The sequence below is a fragment of the Mobula birostris genome, chromosome 10, assembly GCF_030028105.1.
Source record: "Mobula birostris isolate sMobBir1 chromosome 10, sMobBir1.hap1, whole genome shotgun sequence".
NCBI classification, from domain to species: domain Eukaryota; kingdom Metazoa; phylum Chordata; class Chondrichthyes; order Myliobatiformes; family Myliobatidae; genus Mobula; species Mobula birostris.
The window spans coordinates 36,142,074-36,167,089 of NC_092379.1; the positions used below are offsets into that span (position 1 = coordinate 36,142,074).

A 25,016-nucleotide genomic window follows, 5' to 3' on the forward strand; every position below is an offset into this window, starting at 1 on the left:
AAGATATTGGGTATAATTAAAATGGAGGCTGACAGGCTCTTCATTAATCAGGGTGTGAAAGGATATGTGGAGAAGGCAGGAGAATAGGGTTGAGAGGGATCACAAATCAGCCATGGTGGAATGTTGGAGCAGACTCAATGGGCTGAATGGACTAATTCTGCTCTCAAGGTCATTTGCTTCCAAACAATTGGTTTATTGATCATTACAGAATATCTCTCTGGTGCTTCCCTCTCCCTTCCCCTTTTCCCAATCAAAGATTCAAAGGTTCACTTATTTGTTTTCAAACATCTCTTTATTGCTTTTACAGAATGAAAAGTAAACACATTTGATCATCCATAGGTTTGAAAGTGCAACAAGGTTAAAGAAAAAGGGAAAAATAAAATACATCAGAAATAAAAGGAAAAACAACGCACAAAAAAAGCAAACACCCGGCCATTAAAAACAAGCTGTCAGTTCAATTTGTTACTTTCATCATCCCAAATATTGTTCTCCAGAAACTTGTGGAAAATATCCCAAATTTCCCGACATTTGCCAAGTTTGTTTTTCTGTGATGTAGTTGATCTTTTCTAGAGCAAGATACGAAGTCACTCCTTTCAGCCATTGTGAAAGTCCACTGGTTGTGGGTTTCTTCCATGAATAGGCTATGCAACGTCTGGCTTTCAAAAAACAAATATTAAGCAGAGACCTTGCACTTTTGGAGGTTACAAAGTCCTTTGGATAAATGTTCAGAATACATAATTTAGGATCAAGGAGCACCTTTTTTCCAATAATCTGACTAATCAGATCCAGCACCTTCTTCCAGAAGCAGATTATCTGGGGGCACTCGCACATACAATGGAACAGAGACCCCTTTTAGTGATTACATTTAAAGCATGTGTCTGGAATGTTGGGGTTAAAGTGACGAAACCTGACTGGAGTAATGTACTGTCTGGTTATCCGCTTAGAATGAGTGTTCACTGACTGGGTTTGAACGAAGGAACAAGCTTCTGACCACTCTTTTTCTGACAGATTCTCATGCAAATCAGTTCTCCATGCTTGTAGCATGTTGTTTGATGACTCTTTGCATTTACTTGCAAACAATTTGTATGTAGCCCCCTGGTAAGCCTAGACTCGCTCAGCTCGCTTTCGTCTAGGGGGAGCAGCTTTCAGCCCCGCCAAACGGGGAGATCAAGTTTGTGTGGATGCTGTGTGATGTACCCCACACCGCCAATTAACCGACAGTACGCCATATGCGATTAAATGATTACACTTTATAAGTATTTCTTGGTGATGGGTTAGTAGAAACAAATAGAATAAAGGTGCCAAGTCAGTAACTATCAGTTCGGTGCACACTCGTTGGAGCTCTTACAGAACCGGGTCCCCCTTCCTCCAATCAATGTCCTCTGAACTCCGCCAACCCACGAATGGGACCACCCTCGGTGATCCACCAAACACTCCACACGAGTCTGTCCTCGTCTCCTATCCTCGCTGAAGACCCTGGGCCTCGGACTCCCGCTCGGGGTCCGTGCCATTGCCCAGCTTACAGCATCTCTCTCCTCGTGTCTCCTCTCTCTGTCCCCATCACGCCTTCTGCCCAAAGCCCACGAAAAAGAATAGCTTACAGACACACAAGAAAGAATACCATCTATCCCAATTGGTTAGCAAATGAATACAATTCCTGTATCAGTAATTATAACCCAAACAAGCTGCTCTAGAGAACCACTGTCTCAGCAGTTAATAGTACAGAGAAGCCATTTTATTAGCCTTAGCAAGTAACATAAAAGAAGAAACCCTTACATGTATAATTCAGACACTTGTCCCCTAGCTTCAGATAATTTCAGAGTGATGTCTTCTAGGGTAAATAAAGGAGGGAGCTTCAAACTGTAACTTTGCCTGGACATAATAAACCTTTGCAACTAAAGGCATTTAAAAAAGTGTTTTGTTGGAATTCCATATGTGGCCTTGAGTTCTTCAAAAGACATAAATGAATTGCCATTATAAAGATCAGACACCTTAGCTATGCCTCGGGGTGGCCAAGTTTTAAAACTAGGATCCGCTCTGCCGGGCTGGAGCTATCATTACCAAAGATAGGAGTAAACTGGGATAACTGTGATGTCTCACCCATTTCCGCAAGAGCATCGTGCCAAATCATTATTGTATTTTTTAAGAAAGGGATTTTAGATTGTGTGACCAGGTTTTTCTTATTTGCTGAATACATATATAGTTCTAGAGGGATATTGATCAACTGGGATTCCATTGAGACCCAAGGAGGGGAGTGATCCTTAACAAAATAAAACATTCCTGCTCTAATTTGGGCCGCCCAGAAATACCATATAAGATTTGGTAGCTGTAAGCCACCTCTATCATACGGCAGATATAACAGGGAAAGCCTGAGTCTTGGACATCTATTATTCCAGATGAAATTAGAAAAACATTTCTTTAATAAATAAAAGAAAGAGTAAATAAGTACATAGGGATTGGATAATTATGTCTGCGGGCAGGAGCAAGCATGAACAAATTAGGATATAAACACCTGCAATGGAGAGGGTTATAATTAGTTGGGATAATTTTACCAATAGTAGGAGTAATTTTAACACCCAAATAGGTAAACCCTGTTCTGACAAAATTACGTCATCCATGTACAGGGCTATGCGATGTTCTACATCTCCTATAGTTATTCCTGCTATGTTAGCCTGTTTTCAAATTGCCATAGCAAGTGGCGCAATGGCCAGGATAAACAGGAGGGGAGATCCCTGTCTTGTTCCCCGTTGGAGTTTAAAAGATGCTGAAAAAAGCAGGTTAGTTAAAACTTCAGCCTGTGGGTTAGAATACAGAAGCTGTATCTTAGAAATTTTCCCCCTATTCCACTCCACTCTGTCGAAGGCTTTCTTGGCATCCAATGACAGAATAGCGCTATCAGAGCTTCCAGATTTTTCTTAAAGTATATTAAGCACTCTTCGAATGTTGTGGAAGCCCTGCCTTCCCTTACAAACCCATTTTGGTCAGGGTGGACCATTTTTGGCAACAGTGGCTCCAGCCTCCTAGCTAATACCTTACAGAGAATTTTGAGATCATTGTTCAGATGTGAGATTGACCTATAAGATCCACAAAGGGATGGTGGTTTTCCAGGTTTTAACAGTAGTGTGATTGCTGCCATATTAAGAGAGGAGGGAAGGGATCCATTGTCAAATGACTCCTGATACATATCAAGCAGAGGTGGTATTAGTTTAGTCTTAAAGATTTTATATATTTCAATCGGAATTTCCATTGGGCCCAGGAGTTTTCCCTCCCCTCATGTTAGTTATAGCTGCAGACAATTCTTTAGCCTCTAAGTTAAACTCCAGTCAGGTCAAGGACGTTTCATCTCGGGGTATAAATTGTAACAAGTCGAGAAATTCCTTTTGTATTTGTGGAGCTGAATCTGAATATTCTGAGCTGTACAGATCTTGGTAAAATCTCAAAAAGATATTGTTTATTTCCTCTGCGACAACCGTTGTCACCCCCTCATCTGATTGTATGGAGTTTATTGCCCTTTCTGTTTGTGTCTGTTTGATGTGCAGGCCAAACGTTCACTTATTATCATGTACAACTCTGAGATTTGTCTTCCCCAGATAGCCATGAAACAAAGAAAAAACATGAAAGTCATTGAATGGCATCCTGATCATCAGCCCCCCCCAAAACCACCCCTCCCTCCACACAGAAAATGGAACAGCAACAACCCCAGCCCATCCCCCACACAAAAACTAACAGAACATTTTACCCCGAAACACCCTCCCCTCGCACAACAAAATGAAAAGAAACAGACAATATAAAAACAGAATATAAAATCCCTAAGTCTGACAAAGTCCGCAGTCCTTAAACAGGGGTCTAAACCTGATTGTCTAAACCAGAGGTTTCCACCCCTACTTGGTTAATGGTCAATTAAAAAAAAGGTTGGGAGCCCCGAGTCTAAAGTAAGACTACCCATGTCAGTGGGCTACAAGTATAATTGTTACTATCGCACATTTGCTTCTGGCGCAAAAGGAAAGAAGATGTTCAAAGTTATTTCCGTCTTTAAACTAAAGTATCAATTTGATATGGGCAATCATTTCCATTCTGCAAATCATCCATATGGAAGCATTGCTAATAGACTATAAAAACATTTTAGAATAAACCACCCACCAGCAGCCCTGCAAGCAGAGGCATGTACTCGATTATCGCAAGGCGCACTCTCCATTTGGCATCTTCTGCTAATTCTACAATGGCTGGCAGGAGAGACTGTGATAACTGGTGAATTCCAACAACTTCATTCACGCAGTCCAGATTGGAGATTATGTTCAAACGGACCTCAGGGCACTAGGAAGGAAAGGCAATTTTCTGAGTACAGCAAAGGTGAAAAACATTCATACTGCGAACGCTGTCTGACAAACACACTGGCGCTCCTCAGACTCTCTGCTTTCAAAGTATCATCTTGGACATTTATGAAATATTAATCCCACAAAAGAAATATGAATGCCACTTTCACACTTACAGTACTTAGGCACATGCACATCTAGCCAGGGTGCCAATGACTTTTGCACAGAACTGTACTTGCCAACGTGCAGTGGAGAGCAAGTTTGTAAATCTGGCGGGAGCACAGGATGTTGGGAATGGTGAGAGTGGAGCACCCACGGGAGGGGTGTGAGAGAGGTGGCTGAGGTGGACTGCCAGGGGCAGGAGGGTGTGGTGCGAGTGCAGACACACTCAGCCCTGAGAACACAAGCAAGGGCATTTGATTCCAAACAATTGGTCTATTGGTCATTACAGAATGTCTCTCTGGTGCTTCCCGCTCCCTTCCCCCTTTTCCCAACCAAAGAGTCAAAGGTTTGTTTATGATCAAAGCACATATCCAAATACAACCCTGAAATTTGTCTTCTCCAGATAGCCACCAAGCAAAGAAAGAAGATGAAAGTCACTCAGAGAGAAGCATGAAACCTACACCTCCCCAGCCCTGGTACAAAAAATAATGGCATCCTGATCATCTGATCCCCAAAACTACCCCTCCCGCCACACACAAAACGGAATAGCAACATCGACCCCCCCCAATCCATCCCCCGCACAAAAAACTAACAGAGCATTTTACCCCCAAACACCCTCCCCTCACACAACAAAACGAAAAGAATAAGACGATGAAAAAAACAGAATATAAAAACCCTAAATCTGAAAAAGTCCACAGTCCATAAACACAAATGCAGAACCAGGATATCATCCTACGCTATCACCGACATTCACCAAAAGAGGGGGACAGGGACACAACTCCCCTCTCCCTGCCCCCTTCCCACTCTCAGTCCACATCAGAGACCCATATCAGACATCTGCGAGGTTTATCATCACTCACAGATGTCAAGAAATTTGATTGTTTTTTGCGGCAGCAGCAGCACAGTGCAGTATATAAGAATTACTACAGGACCGTGCTAAACTCAGACACCCCAGCTATATACACCAGCCTAAGACTTTTGCACAGTACTATACATTATGGTCCAAGTTATGGTCACACGAGCAGTATGCCAGAAATTCGAGAGTCAGTTAGCAGAAGTGAGTGCAGTTGCTTTTATTAAGGAGAAGGTGCTTGGGAAGCTGAAAGTTTTGAAGGTAGTCAAGTCACCTGGACTAGATGGGCTACACCGCAGGGTTCTGAAAGAGGCAGCTGTAGAGATTGGGGAGGCATTAGTAATAATCTTTCAAGAGTCATTAGAATCTGGAATGGTTCCAGAGGACTGGAAATTTCCAAATGTCACTTCACTCTGAAGGGAGGGAGGCAAAAGACATGAAACTATAGGCCCTTCAGCCTGACTTCAGTGGTTGGGAAAATGTTGGGAGTCCATTATTAAGGACGAGGCTCCCAGTACTTGGAGGTGCATGGTTTCCTTAAGGGGAAATTACAGGCAGGATAGAGAAAGGAGGGTCAGTGGATGTTGTTTACTTGGAGTTTGACAAGATGCCGCACATGAGACTCCTTAACAAGTTAAGAGCCCATGGTATTACAGAAGATATCCTAGTAAAGATAGAAGATTGCCTGACTGACGGGAAGCAAAGAGTTGCAAATGAAAGGGGCCTTTTCTGGTTGACTGCAGGTGACCATTAGTGTTCCACAGGGGTCGGTATTGTGACCGTTTCTTTTCAAGCAGATGTCAATGATCTGGACAACGGAATTGATGGCTTGGTGGTCACATTTGTGGATGATACCAAGATAGGTGGAGGGGCAGAGAGTCTGTAGAAGGACTTGATAGATTGGGAGAATAGCAAGGCAGTGGCAGTTGGAATATACTGCACTGACCGAAAGTGTTTCTGGTAGGTAGGATTTCTCAGCCTTGGGCGGCAGCCCGCTTAGGAGAGGGAAAACCCTGATTTTAAACCTCCACTGCCTTGCAGTCATGCCCACCCATGGGAAAGGCTTTGGGGGTAAACCCCTAAGGCAGTTTGATGTCGTTTACAGCTTCACTCTGGCAACCTCTGCGATGACACTGGTGCCGAGCTGTATTGGCGCTTGCCCTTCCCTTCGACAACATGAGTGATGTGGAGAGGGGGAGCCTGCTGCATGGGAAGAGCCGGTCCTTCAAACCTTCCTGCCCAGGAGAGGACACAGTCCACCAGAGGCACAAACCCATCATCCCCGGGATCGAAGGGTGCCTACTACCAGAAACGTATGGCCATGCACTTTGGTAGAAGGAGTAAAGACGTGTACTATTTTCCAAATGGGCAGAAAATTCAGAAATCAGACGTGCAAAGGCAATTGGGAGACCTCGTGCAGGGTTCCCTAAACGTTATCTTGCAGGCTGAGTTGGTGGTACGGAAAGAAAATGGAATGTTGGCATTCATTTTGAGAGGACTAGAAAAGATATAAGGGTAATGCTGAAGCTTTATAAGGCATTGGTCAGAACGCAGTTGGGGGTATAGTGAGCAGCTTTGGGCCCTTTATCTAAGATGTGCTGATATTAGAGAGGGTTCACGAGTATGATCCTGGGAATGAAACATACAGGAGGAGTGCTTGACGGCTCCGGCTCTGTCCTCGATGGAGTTCAGACGGGAAGGAAGAGGGGTGAATCTCATTGAAACTTATGGAATATTAAGAGGCCTAGAACAGAGAGGAGGTTTCCTGTGACCAGAGGGCACAGCCTCAGAATAGAGGGACGTCCATTTAGAACAGAGCTGAGAGGAAATTTCTTCAGGAAAGGGCGGTGGATCTGTGGAATCCATCAACGCTGAAGGCTGTGGAGGACGAGTCATTGGGTATACCTAACGTGGAGGGTGACAGGTTCTTGATTAGTCAGGGTGTTAAAGGTTACGGGGGAGAAGGCAGGAGAATGGGGCCGAGAGGGTAATAAGCCAGCCATGATGGAATGGCTAAGCAGACACGATGGGCTGAGTGGCCTAATTCTGTTCCTGAGTCTTAATTTATTGTCCGTTCACTCTCCCTGAGTGCAGGTGAGCTCCTCGGGAGGGCCATGGGAGGAAACAACGGTCATTTTGTGAAAAGCTGCATTTCACAAAAGAAAAACACTTGAATTTCTGCGTTTGAGAAATCTTTCTGCACCTTTGGCATAAATAGATGCAAGATACTAATTACTATTAAATTATCCAACAGTTCAAATCATGATTCGGCAGGCTTTTTTCTTGATTTCATTTCAAACTAACAAATAATTCAAGGCTTGAATTAACAGCTGCCAATTTGAAGATGTACACTTTGAATCTGTCAGCTGTGCCTGGAAAATCGAGGCATTTCTGACATTTGGGGAATCTTTTCGGGTGTAGCACATGAAGGGAATCAAGTCTGCAGACATTGGAAATCCAGAGCAATTCACCCAAAACGCTGGAGGAACTCAGCAGCTCAGGCAGCATCTATGGGAATGAGTAAACAGTCGGTGTTTCAGGCCGAGGCCTTTTATCGGGACTGTAAAGGGAGGCAGAAGATGCTAGGATATAAAGGTGAGGAGAGGGGAAGGAGGCCAGCTGGAAGGTGTTAGGTGAAGACAGGTGGGTGGGAAAGGTCAATGGCTGGAGAAGAAAGAATCTGAGAGAGGAGAGGAGAAGAGAGTGGACCACAGGAGAGATGGAAGGAGGTGGGGACCCAGGGAGAAGTAATAGACAGGTGAGAAGTAAAAGCTCAGAGTGGGGAATTGAGGAAAGAGAGGAGAGGGGAGAGATTTTTTTTACATTTTTAAAAATAATCTTAATTCTGTAAAAATAATGAAAGAATGCAAATTTCCATATAAATTAAAAAATCCAGAATTTGCACATGCAACAGTTTTGTTTAAGTTCACGCCAAAATAAACAAGGAACTTGATGGATGGAGAAATAACAGCTCCATCACACCATTAACCGATTCATCTTTAATCCAATATGCACTCAGATTACAAACCAGCTCACATCACTGCTTCTAAAGAACGCACTGCACATTTGCTCTTATCTGAAGCTCTCAAACTAAAAGAACAGTTCGAGAGACTCTGGTGGAAGAAACAGTTGTTATTCCATTCATGATTCATAAAAGCATAAGAAATCGGAGCAGGAGTAGGCCATCCGGCCCATCAAGCCTGCCCCGCCATTCAGTAAGATCATGGCTGACCTGTCCATAAACTCAGCTTCATCTACCTGCCTTTTCCCCATAACCCTTAATTCCCCTACTATCTATCCTCTCCAGCCCTTTACCTTTCCCACCCATCACCTGCCTTCAACTCCCCTCCCCTACACACCAACCTTTCCCATCACCTGGTCTACCTATCACCTACCAGCTTGTACTCCCCCCATCCTCCCAACCTTCTTATTCTGGTGCCTTCCCCCTTCCTTTCCAGTCCTGACGAAGGGTGTCAGCCCAAGGGTTCATTCCCCTCCATAGATGCTGCCTGACCTGCTGAGTTCCTCCAGCATTGTGTGTGTGTGTATGTGTGTGTGCACGCGTGTGGCTGTGGATTGCCAGCATCTGCAGAATCTGTGATTATAACACTTTAGAATGCTGGACATCACCGCACAGCTTCAAGCAAACGGCAGTTACAATGTTTGTCAACAGGAAAGAAAGCAGATGAACATGGGCCAACTGCTGTCCCCTTCCAGGAATCGATATCAGTGAGAGTAAAAGCCTAGACACATCAGTCTGTGTTGCAACACGTCCCATTCTGGCACACTTATCCAGATACCTGTATCTTGTGGTGGAGCATGGACTGCTCGTCACCTTCAGCAGATGTAAAAGTTCCAGAGACGACAACCAACTTTTTGATCGCCTGATGAACAATAAGCGACCTTTCCTCAGCACTCTGGACTTGACAACAGCTTCCAAACAGCACACAGAAGAAAGCTCTCCATTGGTGTTTGCCTGATTTCGGTAGGCTAATCAAATATTATCCACGATGGCCACCAGTCACGCAAGGGGTATGTTAAAGTTTGTACTTCATGATAAAATTACCTTATCTTTGAGCTGAGCCAAGACCAGGGGAAGCAGGTGCTCAACAGTGCTGTCCTTGCCCAGGATGGTGGACAAGCCCATAATAACAGAGGCCAGAGCTGACTTCACGTGTTGATTGGTGTCAGACACAAGTTCCTGGAAAAGAAACACAAAAAATGATCAAATGAAAACCCAGACAGGTATCTCAGTCAACACGCACAAAATGCTAGAGGAACTCAGCAGGCCAGGCAGCACCTACAGAAGCGTCGACTGTACTGTTCCCCATAGAAGCTGCCTGGCCTGCTGAGTCCCTTCAGCATTTTGTGTGTGTTGCTCGAATTTCCAGCATCTGCAGATTTTCTCTTGTTTGTCATTAGATATCTCACTCATGATGCCATCCTGCTCCACGTTCTTATGATCCACCTGGTCAGTCACGGATCATTCTTAAATAATTTCTTTTACAGTTTGATATTCTAGTTTATATAAATCATGGAACAGAACCGGCCCCATAACCCACAATGTTATACTTAAATTCCTAATCAAGTGGGCAATCTAATCTACACGATGTCCATATTCTTCCGTTTTCCTCACATTCGTGTGCTTATCTAAACGTCATTAAAAGTCCCCGATATATCTGCCTCTCCCATCACTCCAGGCAGCCAACACCATGTTAAAAAACCAGCAACACACACAAGATGCTGGAGGAACTCAGCAGGCCAGGCAGCACCTATGGAGAAAAGGACAGTCGGCATTTCTGTCCAAAACCCTTCGGCAGGACTCAGCCCTTTGGGAGAGGGGGAGGGAGCAGGAGAGGGGGATGGGGAGGGAGTGGGAGAGGGGGATGGGACAGGAGAGGAGAATGGGACAGGAGAGGGGGCAAGATGTGACTCGTGCTTGGACACTGAGCTTTTCCAGTTACAAGCAGTTCACACTGATAAATGGTGCCTGAATCGTCGTTTCAGACCCACCCAAAATACTGAGGGACTTTTTCCTGAAGTGAATGAGATGAGTTGCTACATTAATTTTAGATAGACTGTATAACCAGCCAAGAATTTGAGAAGGCATATTACCTTAACATACGGCAAGATGTGACATATTATGACAGTCTCCCTGCAATCTACTGGCAAGTTTTCACAGAAATCTGCAAGATAGAGTACTGCATGTTAGAGAGTTATTCTCAAACAAAACAATGGAGTCAGAGAAAAGTACAGCACAGAAATAGGCCCTTCAGCCCATCTATTCTGTGCCGATCCATTTAAATTGCCTACTCCCATCAACCTGCATCTGGACCATAGCCCTCAATACCACTACCATCTGCGTACCCATCCAAACTTCTCTTAAACGTTGAAATCGAGCTTGCACGCACCACTTGCGCTGGCAGCTCGTTCCACACTCTCACCACAATGATAAATCAATAAAGTTTAACAGATTAAGCAATTGCTGAAAAGCATCTGCCTTAATATTTGTATCTTCTCACAAGATAGTGGGAAGAGAAAACATACATTCTGAAGCACTATTTAAGTCGCACAAGGAAAAGCAAGGCCAGCACCAACAGTGTAAACATCAAGAGTCAGCACAGGTTCAATTTTGGTACATCTGTACATTTTCCCTGGAGTAAACCCCAAGGGAAAAATCCGGAGCCGGATTCTCCGAGGCAATCCTACGTTGAGTTCAACGCTGACTGGCAACTCCTGCGATGCCACTGGTACCAAACTGTATCGGTCTCTGCCGATCCTTTGGACTCATCAGATGTGTGGAGAGGGGGAGCCTGCTACATGGGCAACAGCTTACTCTCCATATCATACTGCCCTGGCTTACGTATCACGTAGACAGCTGCACGTAACATCCATGGTGGACCCTGACCAACGGAGGGCCTCGGGTTAGGCAGTCAGTGGTACAAACGTAAAGAACAGCATTCACTCTTTTTCACAATCTCACAACCTTTCAAGACTCTGCACAAGCAATGAAGTGCAATTTGTAAGGAGCAGCCACCATCGAAACATGAAGTCAAGTGGCACACAATTCCTTTCCATTTGCTGTCATCCAGTTCTAGGATCAGATCAGGATGCCAAAGGGGAGGCATGCTGGCATGCTGTTCTCACTTGGAGAAGTGTCACCTGGATATGTGGTACCACATTAAATAGAGTCATAGAAAAGCACAGCGCAGAAAAGGCCCTTTGGCCCCTCTCGTCCATTCTGAACAATTCAAACTATCTACTCCCATCTGCCTACACCAGGTCCATAACACCACCACCACCCCCATATCCCTACTATCCATGTACCTATCCAAACTTCTCTTAAATATTGAAATCAAAACTGCATGGGCCACTTGTGCTGGCAGCTCGTTCCACTCTCATGACCCTCTGTGTGAAGAAGTTTCCCCTCATGTTCCCCTTAAGCTTGTCACCTTTCACCCTTAACCCATGACCTCTGGTTGTAGTCCAACCCAATTTCAGTGGAAAAAACCTGCTTGCATTTATCCCATCCATACGCCCCCATAATATTGTACCTCCATCAAATCTCCTCTCAGTCTTCTGCATTCTGAAGAATACAGTCCTAACCTATTCAATCTTTCCTTCTAAGTCAGGTCCTCCAGACCAGGAAACATCCTTGTAAATTTTCTCTGCATTCTTTCAACCTTGTTTACATCTTTCACAGGAGTTCAAAGTTCAGGGGTGTCCAGGGAAGGGGTCGCACCTCTGGTGAAGGGGCTTGTCGTGTCCATTCCGGGGCAGCTCACTCACCTTTGCTCCCCACCGGACACTCATCTCTCCCCTGTGGCTGCAAGCAGCCATTTGCACGTGACAGCAGTCTCATACTCCAGTGAGATTCGGACAAGCCAGTCCTAGCACGCAAAGTCAACCTCAGCGGACTGGGCGGGTGCGATCTACAGTAAAGCCCAACGGCCAGGAAGGTGGCTCTGCATCGCGCTGTGGAGAGCGAGGGGCATGAAAAGACACAGAAAGCGTCCTGGTCATCCACTGCAAACAAGAAGACCCCTGTTTCTTCTGGCACGTGTTCATACCACTGGACCCGGACTTCTGAGGCCAAGAGAGTGGAACTGCCACAGTGCAAAGGCTTTTCCATTTTAAAAACTCTCCCGCACAGGTTTCCTGTCATCGTCGGACAAAATGTGCAACCACCATGCGTACTATACACAACCTTGACATTTGTCTCCTTACAGGCAGCCACAAAGCAAAGGAACCCAACAGAACCCATTAAAGACAGAAAACCATCAATCACACAATGCGCAGGAAAAAAAGACAAATTGTGCAGACAAGAAAAGTAAGCAAATAATGTTCAGGACTGCACTGCAAAATGCCAGGTTGTACAGCTGGATCAAAGGCCTCGTCTCCACTAGGAAAGTTACAGGCACAGATTGCAGTGTCATTGCCCAGAACAAGAGTCTATTAATGAAGTAATTGATAGTTGTTTCTGCTGCCAGAAAGTTGTCACTGTGCTTCACCAACAACATCTTAAACCGGATGGAAAAGACAAGAATGAGAATTCCCAACCAACCTTTAACTTTGTTGGCCCCAGCTGCTCGCACTTCAGCCTCACAATCTTTCAACAGGTTTTGGAAAGCAGGAACCAGATCATTTTCCACAATTTCAGGACCCACGGTTTTCTGAAGCTTTAAAGGCAAGAGAAACCAAATGAGTAACAAAGATAGAGCGGGTTTCAATAGCAGCAATCTGTGCATTAACACGTGAACAGAGGAATCACAAAGACAACACCATCTTTCTTTTCCACGCTCGTGTCGCTGCTGCCATCAGGTAGAAGGTGCAGGAGCCTCAGGACCCTCACCACCAGGTTCAAGAACAGTCACTATCCCTCAATCATCAGGTAGAAGGTACAGGAGCCTCAGGACCCACACCTCCAGGCTCGAGAACAGCTATTACCCCTCAACTATCAGGTAGAAGCTGCAGGAGCCTCAGGACCCACACCACCAGGTTCAAGAACAGTTATTACCCCTCAACCATAAGGATCTTGAACTACAGGGGATCAGTACACTTAATCAATTGAGATGTTCCCACGAGCAATGATCTTACTTTAATTACTCTTTATCTTGTTATTTCATACTCTTGTTATTTATTGCTATTTATTTATATTTGCATTTGTACTTTATCTTTTATTGATCCTGTTTACAGTTACTATTCTATAGAAATTGCTGAGTATGCCCACAGGAAAATGAATCTCAGGGTTTTATGTGGTGACATGTATGTACTCTGAAAATATGAACTTCAAAATTAAAAATCTGAACTATACTTTAGCTACAGACTTCATTGCAAGATTAGTTTATACGTGATCTTGAGCATAGAAAGTGCCTTTTGTGATGGTCTGTCATTAGCAATGATAGCAGAACTTTATAAATACAATAAACTCTGTATCGTTCTAATGCAATTGTTTTCCAATAATGGGTTGGTGCCAATTTCACAAGTGCTCTGGCAACCTTTATCTTGTTCTGGCATATTTCCCCTTCCTTTCCAGTCCTGATGAAAGGTCTTGGCCCAAAACGTCAACTGTTTATTCACTTCCATAGATGCAGCCTGACCTGCTGAGTTCTTCCAGCATTTTTGTGTGTGTTACCTTATATGGAGCTTATTTTTGAACACGGGTTAGTTATCGTATAAAGACAGACAATATAACGTCTTTGCCTGTTCCAAGGGTAACAATCCTAAGATGACAAAATGGCTGTGTTTTCTGTGTCCTTTTGAACACTGGTCCATCTGTAATTTGCTTTAATTTTCGATCAGGTTTACAGTTTTGAATTATGTAATTTTATCATGGGTGGCAGGGTGGAAATACATCTCTACCAAGAGACATGTAAGGCGTTCCTTCCCTCCGCTAGCCTGCAGGTCACCCTTGGGCAAGGTGTAGCACCTGCTTAGCCAACCCCACCCCCCCAATCAGGGTCACGTGAAGCCATGGGGTAAGAGGAAAGAAACCCAGAGAAATGTTGCCATTGTGTTCAGATGTTTATCAATGAGTGGATACCCCATGCTCTGGTAAAGAAATAAATGAGTGGGGAGAAAAAGGGAATGGTCAGATAAATGGTGTCCATTTAGAAGCAGCATTCTTTAGTGTTACCCAGGTAAAACAGCTGTAATGATCTATCCTTGATAAAATATCCACAGATAAACCAGCTGCTTCAGTACAGATTTTACACTCATACAGAACAGAAAGATTTAATCTCAATGCTTTGGGGTGGGACCGGATTTTCCTGGCCTAAAGAGACGGAATTTTAAATTTTTAAAGAAAGGCAAAGTTGAGAAAATATTGTCGTTGATGGCTCTGAATCCGAAAGTATGGTACACAGACAACAACGTGAGCAATTGTAATCAGCTAATTTCTCAGGTCAAAAGAAACAACTAAATAATGTTATTTAATCATTAAATAATGCTTCTTAATTGTTAAATAATGTTAACCTGATTGTTAATGTTTGCAATTAACCTGTGTAGGCAATGTGCCTTTATTTTGAGGATTTGTATTACATTGTGGTGAGAAAAGCACAGAGATTTCAGTTGATCCGAGTGTTTTCCCAGGCTGGGAAAGTCTAAGACTAAAGGGCATAGATTTAATTGGAGACACAGAACACAACAAGCTGTTCCGGCCCTTCAAACTGCACCGCCAGTAACCCACCAACTTGTGCAACAATCTACAATGACCCTTTAACCTACTAACCGGAATGCTTTTGGACTGTGCGAGGAAACCGGAGCACCAGGAGGAAGCCTGAGGCAACAAGTTTTATACTGAGAACAAAGACCATCTGGTTCAAAAAACATAAACACACAGGAGATTCTGCAGATGCTGGAAACTTAACACAAAATACTGGAGGAACTCAGCGGGCCAGGCAGCATCTATGGAAATGAAATAAACAGTCGATCTTTCGGGCCAAGACTGCTCTTCAGGGCTATAAATCTGCCGATGACACAACTATTGTTGGCAGAATTTCAGATGGTGACAAGGAGCCGAAGAGGAGTGAGATAGATCAGCTGGTTGAGTGGTGTGGCAACAATCTGGCACTTTGTCAGTCAGACCAAGGAACTGATTGTGGACCACAGGAGGGTGAAGTTGAATCACCACCTCCCTACACCATACCTGGTTTGTGTGAAGTCAGCAGTGGGAAGGAACCAGCAAAGTCCAGTCCATCAAAATTTTAATTAAATTAATTAATTAATGCCCTACATCACAAAATTTACCACAATGACAGTAAAACCAATGATTGTGGACGTCAGGAAGGGGAAGTCAAGGGAACATACGTCAGTCCTAATCAAGGGGACTGTGGAAAGGGTGAGTAATTTCAAGTTCCTGAGTGTCAAAGTCTCTGAGGATCGTCCTGGCTTTTCAACCTTTCGGCTCATTTTTAAACAGAACTGAAGTTCCCCTTGACTTCCTCCAGTCGAAAGTGAAAAATATCAGTGTCATCAACCTGTGCACGTGCTGAATCCCCAGATCCCTGGCACTATGCCAACAAGTTTGTTCTAAACCCCTGTCACAGGATTATCCTTCAGATACACTGAAAAAGATCTGAGCTCAATTCAGACCAACTTTGTTCTATTTCAGATCCATGTTTAAAAACAGGCTAATTAAATGAATCTGGAAAGAAATCTCAGCACCTTTTGGCATGTCAGTCAATTATATTAAAAATACGCAGGTGCTTGATTTAATGATTTTTTAAAACTATATTAGAGGAACTAATCGTGTTTTCATGACTTTTGACAGAATCAGAAGGGATTCCAGCTGGAACAGAAAACTTAAAGACTAGCTTTAAAACATAAATGCACCATATCATCATACCAAAGAGATGCATTTTGTGCTTTAGCAATAACACGTACCTCAGAAAATTTGTCTGCCACCACATAGCGAACACGCCAGGATTCATCGTCCACTGCCTGCCGGAGGGTCGGCATCACCAACGTTGCCAGGTCTTCCTGGGGCAGCAGCTGGGCTATGCTCACACAAGCCTCAACTGCCAACAGCCTCACCGAATCCTGTGAAAAAGATGTTCAAACCGGGTTTGAGCTGGTTCTTCATTAAAAAACAAAATTAATTTCCTGAAGTTAACATTAGGAAGAACTAATCTCATCAAAAAAATCATAAAAATAAATACTGACAATATAACAATTGTTTCCCAGATGATATCCGTTCAGATCACCTAGAAAGTAGCAACAGGTTTCATTACTTTGCAATGTGTGCTGGAATCTTCCCAGGATACAAGTACTGGAATGGAAATTTGGAGTGTATCAACATGCAACCTTTGATGGAAGCATTCCTTGGATTAGTATATTAGCAAATGTCATGACAGTGCAAAAATTTATTGATAAATCAATTTTCTTTCTCCTGCTCTTGAAGCACCATTCTCTGCTGAGTGAATCTCCAAGCTAATCACCCAAGTGGTCACTTTTCACCGTAGGATGTAGGAGCTGAATTAGGCCATTTGGCACATCGAGTCTCCTCTGACATTTCATCATGGTTGATCCATTTCACCTTCAGCCCAATCTCCTGCCTTCTCCCCATATCTCTTCATCGAAACAGGGAAATCTACAGCACTTTACAGGCTATCCAGCCCCAAAGTTGTGCCGACCAAGTAACCTACTCGAGAAACTGCCTAGAATTTCCCTACCGCATAGCCCTCTATTTTCCTAAGCTCCATGTACCTATCTAAGAGTCTCTTAAAAAACCCTGTATCCATCTCTACCACCTTTGTTGTCAGTGCATTCCACACACCCACCACTCTCTAGGTGAGAAACTTACCTCTGACGTCCCCCTTATACCTACTTTCAAGCACCTTAAAACTATGCCCCCTCATGTTAGCCATTTCAGCCCTGGGAAAAAGTCTCCGGCTATCCACACAATTAATACCTCTTATCATCTTACACGCTTCAACCAGGTCACTTCTCATGCCCTGACTAATCAAGAATCCATCAACCTCTCTGCCCTGAATATACCCAATGACTTCTCCTCTGTGACAATGAATTCCACAGATTCTCTGGATAAGGAAATCCTTCCTCATCTCCATTCTAAATGGACAAACCTCTGCTCTGAGATTGCTTCCTCTGGTCTTAGGCTGTCCCACCATAAAAAACATCCTCCCCATATGCACTCTAGAGGCCTTTTAGTATTTGACAGGTTACAATGAGATCCCTCCCCCTCATTCTTCTGAATTCAAATGACTACAGGAACAGAGCCATCGAATGCTCCTTGAACGACAAGCCTTTCAATCCTGGACCTTTCAATCACTTTCGTGACCCTCCGTTGAACCCACTCCTGTCTTGGCAAACCCTTTGTTAGATAAGGGGCCCAAAACTACCTTCAATATTCCAAGTGAAGCCTTATAAAATGTGAACATTGCATCCTTGTTTTGATACGCTAGCCATCATTGGTGGGGTCTGAACCTGGAGCAAGTGTGAACATCTCCTTGGCTACAGATGTGAAGGTTTATTTCCAGGAGTCACTGGACAGTAACCAGAAGAGAAGCTTCCTCAACACCAAGGAGCACACGTCCAACCGTTAACCAGAAGCTAGGTGAGGGTCAAAGTGTCCATCCCAGCTCCCCTTCAGCGTACCATTTCTGTACGACTCTGGCTCCTTAGTACACGAGGATACTGCGGACTGCGTCAAGCCTTTTGCCCGGGATACTTGAGGTTGGAGGAATATGAAAGGACACACACTGATTAAACAGTTCGCTCTTCAGGCAAAAGCCTCAAGATAACCACCTTCTTGGAGGAGCATCTCCAGCTGGAGTACTGGAATGGTGTAATCATGCCAATAGATTGACAGGCACTGCTTCCATCTGCTGTGGACAAAGGAACTTTATAAAGCAGAGGCTCCCAACCTGGGGCCCCTCGGTTGATGGTAGGGGGTCGATGGCGTAAAAGAGGGTTGTGAACCCCGGTTACAAAGGTGAACAGATGGTGCAGACTACGACAACAGAAACTTTGCAAGCAGGAAGTGGCATTAACAAGGCGTAGCATATTGAGTACATGGACGTATTAACCGGATGCAACTCAGTTCTTTGCCACGGACACACCATCCGTACTAATCTTTCCCACCTCCAGCTCATCCATACAGTAAAATGCAAGCGGTAATGTGGGGTGGGGGGGAATTGCTCCAGTGAGCGGAATGACAGACAGCCTGTTACCGGAACGAGCCAAGTGCTCTCCGTTATTTCACACACTGCCATGACGTGTGGGATACAGAGGCTCCTCAGTACAAGCAATTGATACACATGTGACATAAAGCCAAGGTGACAGCAGCAGCTTCAGCAAGATAAATCATGACAAGCCATGGGGAATAAGATCACCTTTCTTCACTATAATCCACGCTTCCTTCATCCACGTCACCTGCATTCCCACCCCACAAGCCTTTCCAGCGCATCAGTGTCTGTAGCCCCCACCACCCACAATAGACTCCTAGACTAATCTCAATCCTCCGCTATCTGCAAGGGGCCTCTGCCACTAATCACACCCCCCTTCACCCACCCCACCCTTCAGGGTTCCACGCCACTCATTCATCCTCGCCGCTCTCCCCGAAAGCAAGACAAGGTCTACACTCGCCCATTTGCCTCCGTTCAGGGCTGCAAACAGTTCTTGCAGGCGAAGCGGTGCTTTCCTCTCGGGGCTATTCGCTGTATCTGGAGCTCCTGCCGTGGCCTCCTCGACATCGGAGGACCAACACAGATGGGGTTGGGGGGGCGGCTTCTTCAACGAGCACCTTCTCTGGTTCCGCTGCGACAGCCGGGGTATCCCAATGGCCACCCACTTCAATTCGACTTCCCGCTGCCACCCCAGTATCTGCTCTACAACTACATACCTGCTCATCAGAAGCCAGGGAAGTGAAGAGGGGTATAATGTCACTTTTCAAAAACTCCAGCTCCACAACCTTTGCAAATTCACCCAACTTTGATGCTGCTGCCTGGCGGACCACTGGTGTGTCATCTGAGCACAAGCTGTGGAAAAGTCTGCAGAAAAAATAAAATTAAAGGTCACATAGGAGTAGTCGCCCATTGATGCAGAACTTAACAATTCGCAAGCAGAAATACAAGCACTAAAAATTGACATTTTTGCAATTAATGTTTCTAAATCAGAAGCTACTAAAATATTTTGCTAAACCCATCATCATTATGTGCTGTGTCATATGCTATGGGTGGTCACGGTCTTTCCATGACCCTGATTGTTCTCCGTAAAGTTTTCTACAGAAGTGGTTTGTCATTTCCGCCTTCTGGGCAGTGTGTGTCTGTACAAGGTGGGTGACCCCCAGCCCATTATCAATGCACTTCAGAAACTGTCTACCTGGCGTCAGGTGTCGCATAACCGGGACTTGTGATCTGCACCGGCTGCTCATCCACCACCTGACCCCATGGCTTCACCTGACCCTGATCGGGGCGGGGGCGGTCGGGAGGGGTCGATGGTATCGAAGCAGGAGCTACACCTTGCCCAAGGGTGGCCTGCAGACCAGCAGAAGGAAGCCTTACACCTCCTTTGGTAGAGACGCATCTCCACCACACCATCCAAAAATCCAATATTTGTGGTATTCAGATTTTATCCTGAGAAATACTTCAAGATAGCAACAGAATATAGAAATTTACTGCACATTACAGACCCTTCAGCCCACAATGTTGTGCTGACCACGTAACCTACTCTAGAAGCTGCCTAGAATTTCCCCACCATACAGCCCTGTCTTTTTCTGAAACAACTGACTGTATCTGAAAGTTTACACAAATGACACCACAAAAAATTTTAATTCAGGGAGTAAAGCGGCTGGAACTGAACCCCAGATGTGGGACTCCCGCACTTGGAGCAGAACAGAGCCATTGGTTGTGGACTGCAGGGGCACACAGTTACCAAAGCAACCTTCTCGTCCGACAAAACTCAAACACCTCCGAACAAGTGAAATCCTCTGCGCGCCAGATTAATCAAAATGGCCCTGAAGCAGAGCAACAGGCTTGACAAGACACGGCTCTCAAAAAGAGCACGCCTTTGTAAATGACAAGGCCACTTCAACCCCACAGCCGAGAGTAAGCGATGAGCACCACTCCACTATGATGCGCCTCGGCTTTTGCTCCTTCCTCACTAAAAACACACAAAAAACCTTCAGTTTATGTCATTAAAAACAAAAATGCCACACTTTCTGTGCTATTTTGGGGCTGATTATTCTCTAAACTAGAAACTTCTACCCACTCAGTTAAAACAAGGTCCCGTCCACCATGGTGGTAGCATCTTATCGCCAATAAAACCAAATTATACCGAAATTGGGTGGCAGGAAGGAAATACGTCCCTGCCAAAGGAGGTGTAAGGCACTCCTTCCCTCCACTAGCCTGCAGGTCACCCTAGGGCAAGGTGTAGCACCCGCTTAGCCTCCCCGATCAGGACTACGTGAAGCCGTGGGAGCAGGTGGTGGACGGTTGTATTAGCAGCAGGTGCAGATCTCAACTCCTGACACTGACACCAGGCAGACAGTCTCGGAAGCGTATTGATAATGGGCTGGGGGTCACCCGTCTTGTAAAGACACACGCTGCCCAGAAAGAAGGCAATGGCAAACCACTTGTGTAGAAAACTTCGCCAAGAACAATCCTGTCCACGGAAAGACCCACGATCGCCCACACCATACGACACGGTACATAATGAGCGATACTACAGGATGTAGATTTTCTACAATAATACTGTAATATTCCTAGCCAACTTCAATCATGTTCATCTCCAGCATTCCAAGGGAGGAAAGTACTTACTGACGCAGCTCGGTCTTTACACAGCTGGATACCCGAGGGTAGCAGACACTGAAAAGGCTGCATGCCGAAGTCCTGGACGTGAACCAGTCACCACAAGTCAGGCGCTTGACCAGTGGCACAAAGTGGACTTCTAGGTCTGCAGGAGAGTGCTCGTGGGAGATGGCTCGCAGTGAATCGATGGCTTTATTTCGTACTACCGATTTTTCCACCGTTGCCAGGTTCTCCAAGGGAGGCTGATTAGTGGGAAAGAATTAAACTGAAACACATCTTCTTTTTACTCTACTTCTAAGAAACACAATATTTAGAAACAATCTTTAAGATAAATTCTTACATTGCTGAGAATTAGGAATTCTCATAAAGAAAATGAGACAGAGAAACATTTAAAGGCAGAAGAATATAGAGCCGTGCTGGAGGACAAAACACAAACTACCAAAAACTGTATAAATCAAAGGACATATTTTCTCAATCACAGAAATTCCCAAGGTTCCTAACCAGAAAACTCTGTACTAATATTAAATGGAAATTACACTGACACATTCCTAATTACCAGTAATTACTATTTCATCTTCAAATTAAGTACCAATAATTGTTCATCCTATGAGGTTTTAATATGCAAATAAACATGAAGCTGCCTGTCAGAATAATTTTGCCAAAGTCTGAGGGAAGTCCATGGTCATCCACTTTGTTAGAAGAAATAAAAGTGTAAACTACTTTCTAAATTGGGAGAAAATTCAAGAATCCGAGGTGCAAAGGGACTTGGGAGTCCTCGTGCAGCATTCACTAAAGGTTAACTTGCAGGCTGAGGAAGGCAAATGCAATGTTAGCAGTCATTTCGAGAGGACTAGAATATAAAAGCAGGGATGTAATGTTAAGGTTTTATAATGTATTGGTGAGGCATCATTTAGAGTATTATGAGGAGATTTGGGCCCCTCATCTAAGAAAGGAGGTGCTGACAGTGTGCAGAGTTTCAAGGAGATTCACAAAAATAATACTGGGAATGAAAGGCTTGTCACGTGAGGAGCCTTTGATGGCTCTGGGCCTGTACTCGCTGGAGTTCAGAAGAATGAGAAGAGACCTCATTGAAACCTATCAAATGTTGGAAGGTCTGAATAGAGTGGATGTGGAGAGGATGTTTCCTATGGCAGGGGAGTCTAAGGCTAGAGGGCACAGCCCCAGAATAGAGGGATATGCTTTTAGAATGAAAATGATGAGGAATTTCTTTAGCCAGAGGGTGGTGAATATGTGGAATTCTCTGCCACAGGTGGCTGTGGCGGACAAGTCATTGGGTATATTTAAGGCAGAGGTTGATAGGTTCTTGATAGGTTCATGGCATCAAAGGTTACTGGGAGAAGACTGGGGAGTGGGGCAGAGGAGGGGAAAAAAGGATCAGCCATGATTGAAAGACAAATTGATAAGACTCTTGATTAATCGCAGCATGGAAGGATACAGGGAGAAGGCAGGAGATTGGGGCTGAGAGGGGAAAATGGATCGATGGGCCAAATAGCCTAACTCTGCACCTATATCTTATATAACTATTCAAACAACAACTGTGCCCACGTTTCAGTTTAGAATTGCAGGCATCACAGGGGCTCCGAGAAAACGTTTCTGAATTGCTATTTTCTATAATACAAAGCCACGCCATCTCAGCGTTCTTCAAGAAACACTGCTAAAAGTTTGTGATATTTTATATACAGCCCCCACCCACACATGAGCAAATTGGATTCCTTACGTAAATGCTTTAAGAATTCTCTGCCTGCACTCGCAGGTAATTTTACACAAAAAGAAAACATTTTTGAAAGGAGTATCAATACAAAAGAACGTACACACTCTATACGCAACATACTGACGCTGGAATGTCTAATTTGAAACCACTGCAATCAATAAAGTAAAACATGGAATAGTAAAGTACAGAAACAGGCCATTCGGCCCACAATGTTGTGCTGAACCAGCTAAAAAGAAAATCAAAAACCACCAAGAACTAATCCCTCCTACCTACACAATGTCCATCTCCCTCCATCTTTTTCATACCCATGCGCCTATCCAAAAGTCTCTGAAAAGTCTCTACCATCATACCAGTCAATGTATTCCAGGCATCCACCACTCTGATGGTAAAAAAAACTTACCCCTCACATCCCCCTTGAACCTACCTACCCACTCTCACCTTTAATGCATACCTCTGGTATTAGACATTTAAATCCTGGGAAACAGATACTCCTCTTTACTTAATCTATGCACATGCTCCTCATAATCTTACAAACCTCTAGCAGATCTCCCCTCGGCCTCCAGCGCTTCAGAGAAAACAACATAAGTTTATCCAGCTCTCATGATCACACGTCCTCTAAACCAGGCAACATTCTGGCGAACCTCTTCCGCATCGACCCCAAAGCCCCAACATCTTTCCTATAGTGGGACAATCAGAACTGCATGCAATACTCCAGACGTGGCCCACCCAGAGTCTGATAAAGTTGCAGCACTTCCTCTAAAGCAGGCAGCATCCTGGTTAAACCTCATTGATCGAGCTACTTTGGTGGTTTCATAAATTGATTTCATTGTTTAAATTCTGAATTGTCCTATGATGAACTGATCACTGAAAATCATTTCAATTTGATCTATGCCCTGTAATAGCCTGAGGCCCTCGTTATTTAATTTCAGAATCTTGTTCCCCATTACGGGTATTTAAAAACAATACAAGTATGTTATTTTAAATAAATATTTAATGCATAGGACCATTGCATCTGGGCATTAAAATCTGTGTTTTGTTTCCCCCAGTTGGGCTCATGTTGAACGTATATTTGGTCAATACAGAGCAGAGGTTTCAGTGTTCGGGGGACGGTATCAGTCCATGTATGTTTTCCAACAGGCTGCGTGGGTGAACCTGGATCAGGGGTAGAGTAACTACACTTCACTGTAGCAATTCTCAATGATACACCCCTCCAATATTTCAACCAGGTCCTGAAGAAGGGTCTCGGCCAGAAACATCGACCGCTTACTCTTTTCCACAGACGCTGCCTGAGCTGCTGAGTTCCTCCAGCGTTTTGTGAGAGTTGATTTGGATTTCCAGCATCTGCAGACTTTCTCGTGCCTACAAATGTGTTGGGGTGGCACAAAGCCTCATCTGCCTCAAAGATTTTATTGCAAACAATAAAAGCAGAGAGGGTTCTGTATGTGTCCGTTTACCCCTCATTCATGCAACCCATCATAACAAAGAAAGATTACAGGGCCATTGCCGGGTTTGGAGGACCTGAGTTATATGGAAAGATTGAATATGTTAGGACTTCTTTTTATCTTGGAACATAGAAGATTGCAAAGAGATATGACAGAAGGAGACAAGATTACGAGGGGTTTAGATAGGGTAAATGCAAGCAGTCATTGTCCACTGAGGTTGGATGAGACTGCAGCTAGAGGTCATGGGTTAAGGGTGAAAGGTGAAATGTTTAAGGGGAACATGTGCTGAACTTTTCTATGACTCATTATAAAGTCACTTACTTTATCATTGCCTGTGGAACCCTGCTGCTTTGAGAATCATCTTCTGGAAATTAACCTTTATTAAGACAGTAATACCACTTCAATGGCATTAACCGCGTGTCCGTCTTGTGCAGTGCTTTGTAAATGTACGACCGCTCTTACCAGCAAACAGTGAACATACTCCGGTCCGCCAACGAGCACCGTGAAGCTCCCTAGTTGCTCCGCTAATGCCAGCAGTGCCTCGTCTTCATCGAAAATGGTGTCTGCATCTAGACGAGAAATCAGTGGCAAGGTGACTCTGAGAGGCGATTGTTCAAACCGAAGCAGCCCAACCACACGCAGCTTTGTACCTACCAGTCAGAAGTGGGAGCAGCTCATTCCGGGTATGCTCTACCCCCAAGGCCAAGGCAATTGTGGACAGTTGCTTTATGTTGTTCAACCGTGACT

The 25,016-nt window shown here is 44.5% G+C and overlaps 1 protein-coding gene across 1 annotated transcript in view; it reads right to left on the reverse strand.

The window, feature by feature from the left end:
* Window positions 1-25,016, reverse strand: part of LOC140203583 (serine/threonine-protein phosphatase 2A 65 kDa regulatory subunit A beta isoform-like) — a 64,715-nt gene that overhangs the window by 20,821 nt on the left and 18,878 nt on the right. The window contains exons 2-10 of the mRNA XM_072269629.1: window positions 24,924-25,014; window positions 24,732-24,832; window positions 21,105-21,337; window positions 19,190-19,337; window positions 16,213-16,368; window positions 12,893-13,007; window positions 10,444-10,514; window positions 9,395-9,529; window positions 4,141-4,314 (exon numbers count right to left, since the gene is read on the reverse strand). Of these exons, the coding sequence (XP_072125730.1) occupies window positions 4,141-4,314; window positions 9,395-9,529; window positions 10,444-10,514; window positions 12,893-13,007; window positions 16,213-16,368; window positions 19,190-19,337; window positions 21,105-21,337; window positions 24,732-24,832; window positions 24,924-25,014 (1,224 nt within the window). The remainder of the gene's footprint in view (window positions 1-4,140; window positions 4,315-9,394; window positions 9,530-10,443; window positions 10,515-12,892; window positions 13,008-16,212; window positions 16,369-19,189; window positions 19,338-21,104; window positions 21,338-24,731; window positions 24,833-24,923; window positions 25,015-25,016) is intronic.